Raw genomic sequence first — 12,250 nt, forward strand, 5'->3', positions numbered from 1 at the left:
TCTAGTGTCCAAACTATTGGGGCAAGCTTAACCTCATAAAGACAAACCAAAAGGGACCAAAATGTGGCATAAACCACCCCAAACAAGATCTAACCAAATAGATGCCAAGATGAGAGATTTTTACCTTCAATGGATTGCAAAAGATGAGAAATTTTTGGATCTACAAGCCCCACTCCATATGATGATCCCTCAACAACCTTCAATGTCTTCAAAATGCACAAAACACTCCAAGATTCCTCACAAAAGCTTAAGAACTCCAAGATGGTGGCTGAGGGTCAAATATTAGGGTTTAGGAGGCTTGGAGGCTAATAAGGGACAAGGCTCAAGAATAAATAAGGCTTAAATAGGGCCAAGACCCTAAAAACTAGGGTTTCCATCTGAAGGGAGTATGCCCGACGTATTCGAGAGACTTCCGCGATCCACCTAGCCACTACGCCCCACATACTCGACCAAGCTCCAAAACACATAAACTTCTATTGGCCATAACTCCTTCTTCCTAAGTCCGTTTCCAACGAACTTTATATCCTCACAAAGGTGACGAGAAGCCCTACACTTCCATCAACCCACCCTTGCCTTCAAACTTCCCGAACAAAACTCCAAAATTCATAAAGGCCTGGAGTGCCAAATTATGATTATACCATTGGGCTCCGAAGCACAAACGAACACTTGGATTACTTAATCTATAACACCCACATCCAAAAAGGGCTAATTCCCTTCTTCCCCAAGGCCCTAAGCCTTATGATAATCGGTCTTCGGGTCACATCCTCGGATTAGAAATCGATTCGGAACAGGGCGTTACAATGTGGGTTGGAGGTTTACTGGTTAATCTCACCTTTATTTTCATCACCTTTAACTATCAAGCCGACACCACTGTACACTTTTTTTTCCGAAAAACCATCAACCACCGCTACCTTGTAACACCAATCATCACCACCTTAAGCTACCTTTGAACCAAAGAAAAATAAAGAAGAAGAGAATAAAAGTAGATGGTTTTTGCTTCTATTTTTTTGATGGCAGGTGAGTTTCACCTTCTAACCGGAATATTGGTTACCACATGGAAAAAATAAGAACAATGAGAACTTATATGACATTTTTTGAACGATTTCTTTAGTTTATTGGTATTTTTTGAAATGGATAAACTTCAATGAAAATTTCTATACAAATTTGAATATTTTTTGAACAAATAGGAATTTTTTATACAAATTCGGAACTTAGTGGATGTTTGGAAGTACTTTTTAAAATGATTTATTAACTTATTGGTTTTTCAAAAAACCAATAAATTAAAAAAATATTCAGTAAAAAAATAATTTTTCCAAAAAACCAGGAAATTGATGTCTTTAAAAAATGGGATAATGTCATAAAAAGTCTTAATTTTGGTAGAAAATATCGGTTTTACCATTCGACAAATTTTTGGTTCGTTTATACCGCAAATTTGTTATTTTTTGTCGATTTTGCCATTTTTACCTATAATAGTAGGTTACCATGAATTATTTTTTGCGAAAAAACCCTTAAGTTTACAAATATTTTGCAAAAAAACCCTTAAGATTATAAACATATAAAATATAAATATATATTCAAATTTTGATAAAACTAGATAGTTTTTTAAAAAATAATTGTCAAAAGTTTATATCAAACTAATATAAGTTTTATTGAACTTATATTAAATTTATATTTGTTCGATATAAACTTTTTATATTTAAATTTTATAAAAGTTACCTAGTTTTATCAAAATTTGAATATATTTCTTAAATAATACTTAAACTTTTCAAAGCAAAATTAAAAATCGTCTGTTAGTTAATAATTAATTATGCTAAAATAGTTAAACATATGAATAATATGAAATTAATTACATTCAATTAAATTTTTTTGGAAGGAAAATAAAAATATTTTATATGTTTAAAAGGTTTATATTTCAGAAATAATAGCGTATCGTATTTTTTATATGTTTAATTAAATAATAATATTATCATATTTTTTATGAAATATCATAAACATTTTAAACATCAAAAATAAACGTAAGCATTTTAAACATATGAAATATAAATATATTTGTCTAATTTATTCTATAAATATATTTATTTTTATAAAAAATATTATAGTTAATTATTTTTGAAATACAAACCTTTTAAACATATAAAATATTTTTATTTTCCTTTTAAAAAAATAATTAAATGTAATTAATGTCATATTATTCATATGTTTAACTACTTTAGCATAGTTGATTATTAACTAACAGACGTTTATTAGTTTTGTTTTGAAAAGTTTAAATATTAATTAAGAAATATATTCAAATTTTGATAAAACTAGGTAAATTTTTTAAAATTTAAATAGAAAAAGTTTATATTGAAACAATATAAAATTATTCTATGTAAAACTAAAAATATGTTTCAATTTTGGTTTCATAATATAAGTTCAATAAAACTTATATTGGTTTGATATAAACTTTTGACATTTAATTTTTAAAAAATTATTTAGTTTTATTAAATTTTGAATATATATTTATATTTTATATGTTTATAATCTTAAGAGTTTTTTTTGTAAAATATTTATAAATTTAAAGGAGTTTTTGCAAAAAATAATTCATACATGCTATTACAGGTAATAAAAATGGTAAAACCGATAAAAAAAATTAAATAAAAAAAAAAATTGACAAATTTGCTTACAATGTAGGGCTCTTAATGACATCTCGCAGCTGAAACGGATGTATCTTCCTTGAAATAGCAGAACAATGTTTGGGAAGTTCTTAAGAAGAGTCGATCGCCGCTCGCACTTCCATTTCGATGGAGTTTTAAATGGGGCTAACTAGGACTGAGGTGGGTTGACAACGCTAGTTAAACGGAATAAATAATTTTTCCGTTTGGAGGAATTCCAGTTAAAAATGGCGCTTAAGCTTCCAGCTGATGGAGCTGCTTTTGTTGCGTTCCAGTCGATTGGATGTGGTTATGATATCTCATTAGATTTGAGGCTTAAGTATGTAAAAGGTGCTTATATTGGTACTAATCCATATCGAATGTGTCGATTGATCGAAATTGACGAGGATGAAGGTAGAGACATCATGCTTCCTGGTGGGATTCTAGTCCTTAATGTTCCCAAATCCATCAAATGTGATAAAGGCGAGCGTACTCGATTTCAATCCGGTGTTCTTCCTTTTCAGCAGGTATGAGCGATTCTTGCAAATACATTGTTTTTTGTTTTTGGATAATTGTATTTTTTTTTTATTAACGTATAGAAGTTTCTGCAGATGTCGGAGCAATTCAACCACGAACTATCATTAGCTGGGATAATTCCTTCAGGCCTCTTTGATAGCATGTTTGGATTTCGTGGAAATTGGCAGAAAGATGCATTACGTACTAAAACCCTTGCTCTTGATGGTGTTTTCATCTCGTTGTACTCCATTGCATTAGAAAAGACTCGGGTGCTACTCTGTGATCATGTCAAGAACGATGTTCCATCATCATGGGAGCCCGCTTTGTTAGCAAGGTCAGTTTTAGACATTCTCTTTTCCTACCCTTTATATCTTCCATTGCTAGAGACTATTTTGAGTTTTCTTCCTTCTTTCATTTCTTCATATTACAAAGCTATTTTCATTGTTATAATTGGGTAGATTTTTAAATATTAACGTCCTAATTAGGGGATGTTTCCTTATTCAAAACAACTTATATATATATATATATATATATATATATATATATATATATATATATATATATATATATTTGTTTTAGGAAAGTGTTTGGATTAGCTTCTAGTATGCAAAACGTAATAAGCTAATACGTTGTCTTTTAGTAAGCACTTTCAAATAAGATAGAAGGACACAACTTATCAAAATCTGCTTATTTAAGTCAATAAGAATTTTTTCTATTATTTCATCCAAACACTCAAAAGTGCTTATTAGCGGTACCAAATTGCAATAAGCTAATAAGCACCTTAAATAACAAATCATAAACACCCCCTAAGAAAATGATTGGAAATACAATGCTATAACTAGGTATATTTCTCAAAGAGCAATGTCTTAATAAGGAAAAAATAGTAAAAAGTATAGTGTTCGTAATACAATCAATCCTTAGTAGTTGCAAGCCGTTTTCTGAATTGTAGGTTTTTACTTCATCTCGTGCAAGATGTTAAACAAAGATGCACACATCACATGATTGTATTGTGAAAGTCTCGAGACAAGTAATATAAAATTGCAGCATTCCCCTTTGAGAAAATATTTATCCATCTTCCTTCTGTATATTCTTCCAGGTTTATTGAAACTTTTGGCACTCATATAATTGTGGGTGTAAAAATGGGTGGAAAAGATGTGATATATATGAAACAGCAGCATGCATCATCCCTTGAACCTGCTGATGTACAGAAAAGGTTAAATGAAATGGCAGACAAGAGATTTTTGGACTCCTATGAACAGTTAGTCATTGATCTTGAACATATTTCCCAAGATGACAAGGTACTTTTGTTATGGAAACGTACTTGCATCTTATTTCCTGATAATAGCAATATATAAAATGTAATTTATATTTTATAATAAGAGAAATGTACTTACATTTCTTTACATGTCATAGCAACATTCTTAGGGGATTCACAGGGTTAACCTTTTCAAAGGGTTTTTCTTTTTGCCACACCAACATTTCACTCACTTTATCTAACATAAATCTATCATCACAATTCTTCTCCAATGTAATAGCTTTTTCTAACAATTAAACATGTATCCTTACCTCATCTGTTTTAAGTGTTCTTTAAAGCCCCTTTCTCTAATATATTGGTCTTTAAGCACAGTTGTATTTGATATTGGTGTCATTTTGATCCAGGTATGTTTTTATAAAAACAAAAGACAATTTAAATAACATAACATGGCTATGTTTTGTAAGATTTGGTATTGGTGTCACAAATGCTTTAAATGATATTTTGTCTATACAAATATTCATTTTATTTTGCATATATGATAAAATAAATAGACTAATTAGTAAAACAAAAAAAAAATCAAAGATTTAAATTGAAATATGATTAATAAAGTACATTGCCTATAATGGTAGCAAAATGCAAGTACGTTGCTCTTATGGGTATTAAATAAAGTATATTGCTATTATTGGTAAGGAGATGTAAGTACATTTTTTTTTCTTCTCCATATTGTAGTTTATTTAATACAATGTCTAAGGTTTGCAGAAATGTTTGTTCTCTGGTATAAGTAAGTTTTTAGTAATTGGCAGGATGTTATAAGCATTTGCAAAAGGAGAGGTGGGAGTGATGATAGGAACTTAAAACATAATGAGTGGTTACATACAGTACAATCAGAACCAGATGTGATCACAATGTCCTTCATTCCAATAACCTCTTTGCTTAATGGTGTTCTGGGAAGTGGTTACCTGAGTCATGCCATAAATCTCTATTTATGCTGTGAGCAACATCACATCTCTCCCCCAAATTAGCCTTTCTTAAATATAAATATAAGCTAATTTGGAGGTCGGTTTTCTTTTTTTTTTTTTTTTTTTTTAAAAAAAAAGAAAACCAAATTTAGCGTTAAAGTTATAAAGTTTAGGGCTGTTTGGTTTGCAGATAAACCACCAATTGAAGAGCTTCGTCAGTTTTTGGAATTCCAGTTACCTAAACAATGGGCTCCTGTATTCAGCCATCTGTCTCTTGCCTTTGGTCCACAACCACAACGTGACTACCAAAATACATTCAGCTTTTCCGGGCTGGAGCTCCACGTCAATACAAATCCGGTAGTTAATTATTTAATTCTATAATCGTTGAAACCATAAACATCATGGCTAATTATACATATATAATAATAATATACTTGTTGAATTTGGTAAATAGGTTGATGTAGGAAAGAGACCCGTAACTGGCCTCCGGCTTTATCTGGAAGGTAAAAGAAGCAACTGTTTAGCAATCCACCTGCAACACCTCTCCTCCCTCCCAGAAATCTTCCAACTAGAAGACTCCGTAACCGGAATCGGAATCTACAATTCCGATTCCGACGACCGCCGATACTACGAAAAAGTCCAATGGAAACACTTCTCCCACGTCTGCACCGCCCCGGTCGAATCCGAAGACGAACAATCAATCGTAACCGGGGCCCACTTACACGTTGGGTTTAAAAAAGTCCTCTTCTTACGCCTCCACTTCTCAAAACTTGTCGGTTGCATTGCAACCAAGATTCCAGAATGGGACAGTTCACCGGGATTGGAATCTCAAACCACAGAGGAGGTGAATATAAACTCGGCTATATACCCCGGTGGGCCACCGTGTGAAGCGCCGGAACTGTCGGAGTATGTGGACACGATGGAGATGACAAGGGGCCCGCAAGAAAGCCCGGGATATTGGGTTGTGTCAGGGGCTCGATTTGTTGTGGATAAGGGAAAGATTTCACTCCGGGTCAAGTATTCTCTGCTAACTGTCATCTTTCCTGATGATGATGATGATGAAGTCTCGTATTTCTGAATATGGCAGATTAGGCGATTTTTGGATATGCGCGTTTTGTTTTTCGTAAATATATGAACATGGTTTTTCCTCATTTCATGTGTGAAAAAGCATAATAAACCAACTGATGTGGATTAAGTTTTATCTCTACATGTAAAGGTGAACTGTATCATAACTTAAGCGTACTTAATGTGAATGTTTGCAACATGTATATTAAATAGTTTCCTTGCTAATTGTATGTTGTATATCTAATTTGTATACTATATCCATGATAGACCAAATTACTCTGCTACTACGCATCATTGACATACATGCACGTAGTTTTTTTTTAATCATCTTTGGGACTTTTTCAATATTGAATGTTTAATTCCTTTGGGTCCTCATGAAGATTTAGCCTTATAGTTTGAGTCGAGTCATCTTACGCCATGTTTGGGCATCATTAATTTCATACATGGTTTATGTTGATTGCATAAATAGTTTCTCTTAAAATGATGATTTTATACTACACTATTGTGTTAAAATAGGGAATTTGGTAATCAAAGAATTTGGATTTTGTCAAGGATCGTGTTTGCTTACTTTACATATTGATATTTCTCTCCAATGCTTGTTTCAAATAAGGATAATCTGTAAGCGCATAATAGTATGTATGTTTCTCGACTGTTTGACCCTGTCTTTAAAAGTGTCTTATAAAGTCAGTTAGAGGATCTTTTAAAAGTAAAATCATCATGCATTTTGAAAAACATGAAAATAATTGTGGTAAAAACACTTACTTTTCCATTAAAAAATCACATACATAACTAAAACTTGAACGCTTAAAACTCCTGAATTTTTTTTCGCATAACCAAGATAGGACAAGTGTAAAAACAAACTCGCCAACAGTGATTTGATCATGAAAAGGGTAGGATATTAAAACCCGAGTTTTACTCTAAGCATATTATAAGATTACAGTAAAATAAAAAACAAAAAACACAACCAACTCATTAAAATCCTACCATCTACACAAACCCAAGAGTCAATACCTAAGCCGGATGCTTATCTCTTGGAAGATTTCAACTAAGAGACAAATTTCGTAGATTGATGAGAGATGAAGTTGGATCCAACGACCCATTTGTGCTCATTGATCCTTCTCCCGATTTTAAATTCCTCTGCAAACATAAAGTCAACTTTAATAACATGACATAACAGACTGTACTATATTTGACATGACATGATAGATTTTACTCTGTCTGGCATGCATGACACTAGAACTTAGATGGAGACTGATGTGAACATGACAAAATTTGCATTTATTTTTGTCTGATCCAAAAATGGAAAACAACTTGTTCTTCATCTCTCGTCCATGCAAAAGACATGAATTCCCTTTTTACCCTAACCAACAGAAATAGCCCTAAGAATGTGCACCTCTGGTTGGAAGGCAACTTTGTGAATCCTTCTGGCTTTAAGCGACTTCTCACGATTCTCATAGAAGCTCAAGTCATCTAGCAAAGATGTTTTTGATGGATAGCTTTTGAAAATATCAAGCATTTCTAAACCTTGTTGTAATCCAACCTGATACATGACTTAATATGGTAAGCTATATTTAAATTTTTCCTTATTTACTTAATGGACTTAATTGGGACATGGCTAAAAGATACCTCCTGAGTGTCCCTAGTGTAAGTAACAGGCCGATTATCATTGTTTTCAAGAATAATGTGTCTTAATTGTGTGTTGGGGATGTCTTTTATAATATGCCATTTTAATGGGAAAAAGCCACTCCATTTATCAAGTTGCCAAAAATCCATGTCTTTTTCAAAAACAACTCGCCCTGTCATTTCAGCAACTCCCACAAACTGTCCGCTCCCATTTACCTGCATAATCACAAGACATATATAACTGTATATATAACTGAACAAACTTTGTAGATCGGCTTTTACTTTTTAATGATGAGAATGAAAAGTTCATTCACAACATTTGCATATATCCATGTGAGTCCATGTCCCACCTTCTTTCACTTTATTGGATAAGACAAAAACCGTAACTTTTTGTCCTGTTGACATCACATCAGTCTCAATCTTTGTCCTATCTTTTTTGAATAGGACAAAAAGTTTCAATTTTTTGTTTGATTTACATCACATCGGTCTTAGTCTCTCTCCCACCTTTTTGTATAAAAATTAAAACTTTTGTCCCATTGACATCACATCAGTCTCATTCCCACTCCCACGTTTTGGATGAGACAAAAAATGTTACATTTTTTGTCTCATTGACACAGTAACAAACTGTCATGTCATGTCCTGAATAACTCAAGAAGATATAAATCCACTTACTGAAAAAAATAAGAAAACCGGACACATGGACCCTGTTTCTCTTCTTTTTCCTTCAGCCTCAAGAAAAGCAATATCCAACTTCTTGTTGCCATTTGGCGTGCTTGACCAAACATCATATTTAACACACTTATGAACATCGTCTTCACTGTATGACTTGATTATGTAGAACTTAGCTTGTTCATATTTAGTCTGAAACCCATCAAGATTATACTGATCACTTTTAAAGGAATTCCCAAATTCTTGATGCTCGAGTTTGCTGCTTTGAGCCCTAGGCCCACAAGTTAATTCTTCAGATTCTCCATTTGAGTATGATTTATCTCTCACTTTGGAAGCATGGATCATGGAATAGTTTGCAAAAAGGCCTTGGTTTTGATAGGGAAAAGATGAGAAATTTGAACATTGTTGATACCCTTTTGCAACACCTCCAGACTGCAATTATTATAATAATCATAAAAAAGAAAACAACAGTTTCATGGCTAAATTAAGATATGGTGAAAATACGTTGTGCTTTTGTATATATTGCTCTTTTCAAAGTCGGGTGACTAGAGAAATTGGTTTTTTAATGGTAAAAAAGTGTAATGGTTTAATTGCTAAAGAAAATAGTTAAATGGCTAAACGTACGCAAGTGTTTTTTCTTTATTTTGCCCTTTAATGTGATGTTATCTTTTTTGGTAAGATTCCAACTCACATTTACGTGTTTTGCCCATTAGCAATCATTAAAAGGCATTTGTTACATTGATTTTGGTTCTCTTTGTAATATCAAGGGTCATTTTAGGTAATATAAGTACTCTTATTAAACTATGTGTCAACTCAATCATTGTTATTATGGGACAAAAGAAGTGGACTTTGAAAAAAGGATTACACACCTTGTTAACTGAGTAGAGTTGTGGAGTCTGAAGAAACGACTGAGAGATATTAGATGTTGACTGTATATCATCAAGAAGGTAATTTGGGAATCTTTGGGAACTAAAAGCATTTGACTTCATTAAACCATTAGAAACCATGGCAGATTTCGAGCCCCAAGACGTGGAATTTTGGTATCCTGCATCACTGTATGCAGAATTCCACAAGTAACGTGGCATGCCTTCTGATGATGGGAAATGACGATTTTGCCCATCAACACCCAAGAAAGTCTGACCTGCATATGGGTTGTAGCCAGGCATAAAGTAGAGAAGTGAACCATTATTATCCATGAATGAGGCCCCACTGGAATTTTGATGACAAGAACCATCCGAATGATTATAGGTTTTGTTATTTCCTGTAAAAGAGAAATATAAGCTAATCCAATCTCAAATAAATCATCAAAATCCACAATAAAGATGACACGACAAGACTAAGACTGATGTCAATGAAACAAAAACTGCAATTTTTGCTCCACCTAAAAAGGTAGGACAGGGACTCGCCCTCTACCTTTTGTCTATGAAAAAGACATGAATGCCCTTCTCATTTTCATCATCGAAAAATAAGCCCAAAAAGGCAAAATTGAGTGAATTCTAAACCTGGATGATGATGATCATAACAGATTGTGGGAGGATAATATTCACTTTGATCTGCAACGCCCTTACCAATGACTGAAGAAACTGCATTATCTGAATATGATAAGAAAATATTTGAAAGCCAAAAAAAGGGACAACTACAAACTATTTCATAATTCAATAAAGAAAAACATTTAAAGCACCCAAGAACAAAAAACTATAAGTGTCATATTTTCAGAGAATTCAGCCCTTTATGCTAAAATTATGATTAAATTTTAAGTAGTTACAAATTCAAGCAAACATTTGAAAGAACATAATTTCCACGAAAGAATATAAATTCAGCAATTTTGACCACCTAAACTTCTACCAACATAGAATTAAGTGTCATACACCTATAAATGCACAAGAAAAAGGATACGATTATTAATCATTTTGTCCCCAGGCATTATCGATCTTCAATAATTATGCTTATATCACCTGCAACAAGTGAAGGTAATAAAAGTTTTAAAGAACACGCCAAATTAAAACCAAAGCCTTGTCATTTAATATTTTATCTGACAATCAGAGAAATTAACACGAAAGCCCTTGTCAATTTAATACTCTCTCTGACAGCGTAAGTTTATTTCAGATTATTGGTAAGAAATAGAGAAATTTCAAACAGAAAATGAAGTTTAACTTTTAAATAACTCGATTTTTTTTAATTTTTTTAATTTTTTTTTTTGTGGATGAAAACATAAGATTCTTTCAGCAGGGAAAAATGAAAAAGGAAAAGAGTTTTTCAAATTTGCATAAACATAAGCATATTAAAGAGATGAGCTTTTTCAAAAGTTTAGTTGTTTCGTGTGAGAATTTTCATTAAATTGCATAAACGTAAGCATATCAAAGAGATTAAAAACCCCCAATGTAATACTTTGGCTGGAAATTTATTCCGAAAACATAAAAATAATGGGGAAAATATCCTTTTTTTTCTTTCTAATTGTCACCATAAGAAAAATCCCCCTTGTAAGAGATGAGCAGCAGGGGTGGCGTCAGAAACGATAAGAATGGCCAACGAAAGAGAGTCGTTCGGCCGGAACCTGACCTGGAAAGTGATCGGAGACGATGAACCGATGCGATACCGTCGAGGGAGGCGGAGGGGCAAAGATTTTTGGCCGGAAGACGGTGGTGGAGAGAAAGGTGGCGGTGGAGGGAGGGAAGAAAGGCGTGAGTGTTCAGTGTGAAACAGAGTAGTAGTACAGGAAGAGTGTGTGAGGAAGAGGGGCCCTCTAAAGCTAAACCCCTGAATGATGATCTGACGTCTGATGTTTGCTTTGTGGAGTTAAGAGGGAACTTATTTGGACCGTTCGATTAGGATAATCCCTCTTTGCATGCCTTTATATTTTTTTTTTTTGTTTTTGTCAGTATTCTACTTCTTTTATAAAAACAAAAAGTGTAAATTATACCAATTGTGTTTCGGGTATATTTCAAAACTTATGTGAATCCATATTTTTAAAAGTTAATTTGGATCGTTCGTTGATTGTTTGTTTAAAAATTATTCATTTCAACCTTTAAACATTAGAAAAAAAAACTATTTAGCTCTTAATAATTTATTTTTTAATTTTCTTTTATTCATTTATCACTTTTAAACTAAAAATAAAAAATATCTCCATCATCCCACCCATTTCCCTTTCCCTAATTTCATTTCTTCTCTCTCTCTCTCTCTCTCTCTCTCTCTCTCTCTCTCCTATTTTTAAGCTTCGACACCTCTACATATCACCGTCATCACCTCCTTCAACCACCACCCGTCATCACCTAAACCTCAAAAAAGGACCCCTAAACCTGTAAATCAAAAAATAGGAGATTCATATCGAAGAAGCAAGTCCATATCGAACCCAAATCTTCCCATCGACGACGGAGACGGATAGGGGATTACATTTCAGGCAGTTTTTGAGATGGTTTTCAGGGGCTGATTTGGTGACAATTCTAGGCGGTTTTGGTAAAGGTAAGGTTCAGAAATTGTAGTCGGTATTCAATACCAGGTTTGATGGTTAGGTGGTGGCAGTTGAAGGCATCAAT

At 33.1% G+C, this 12,250-nt stretch overlaps 2 protein-coding genes across 3 annotated transcripts; one reads left to right on the plus strand and one right to left on the minus strand.

Annotated features, from left to right (window-relative positions):
- Positions 1 to 2,666: 2,666 nt before the first annotated feature.
- LOC145073144 (MACPF domain-containing protein At4g24290-like) lies at positions 2,667 to 6,650 on the plus strand. The gene is made up of 6 exons (XM_079019704.1): positions 2,667 to 3,157; positions 3,242 to 3,480; positions 4,243 to 4,444; positions 5,205 to 5,391; positions 5,551 to 5,717; positions 5,815 to 6,650. Exons 1-6 carry the CDS (start codon positions 2,879 to 2,881, stop codon positions 6,436 to 6,438), a joined length of 1,698 nt encoding a protein of 565 aa, XP_078875830.1. The 5' UTR covers positions 2,667 to 2,878; the 3' UTR covers positions 6,439 to 6,650.
- A 649-nt stretch (positions 6,651 to 7,299) lies between these two features.
- ECT11 (evolutionarily conserved C-terminal region 11) lies at positions 7,300 to 11,484 on the minus strand. 2 transcript variants are annotated; one of them, XM_079022480.1, is made up of 8 exons: positions 11,277 to 11,484; positions 10,614 to 10,672; positions 10,220 to 10,300; positions 9,587 to 9,978; positions 8,721 to 9,149; positions 8,052 to 8,264; positions 7,819 to 7,965; positions 7,300 to 7,562 (listed from the first exon to the last, which is right to left on the minus strand). In XM_079022480.1, the coding sequence occupies exons 2-8, from the start codon at positions 10,639 to 10,641 to the stop codon at positions 7,467 to 7,469; spliced, it is 1,386 nt and encodes a 461-aa protein (XP_078878606.1). In that variant the 5' UTR covers positions 10,642 to 10,672; positions 11,277 to 11,484; the 3' UTR covers positions 7,300 to 7,466. The 2 variants fall into 2 exon arrangements, with proteins under 2 accessions (XP_078878606.1, XP_078878605.1); XM_079022479.1 differs by having other exon boundaries at positions 10,220 to 10,309; positions 11,277 to 11,483.
- Between the last annotated feature and the right edge of the window lie 766 nt (positions 11,485 to 12,250).

Source organism: Lactuca serriola, chromosome 9, assembly GCF_051521515.1.
Source record: "Lactuca serriola cultivar US96UC23 chromosome 9, Lser_US96UC23_V15, whole genome shotgun sequence".
NCBI classification, from domain to species: Eukaryota; Viridiplantae; Streptophyta; class Magnoliopsida; order Asterales; family Asteraceae; genus Lactuca; species Lactuca serriola.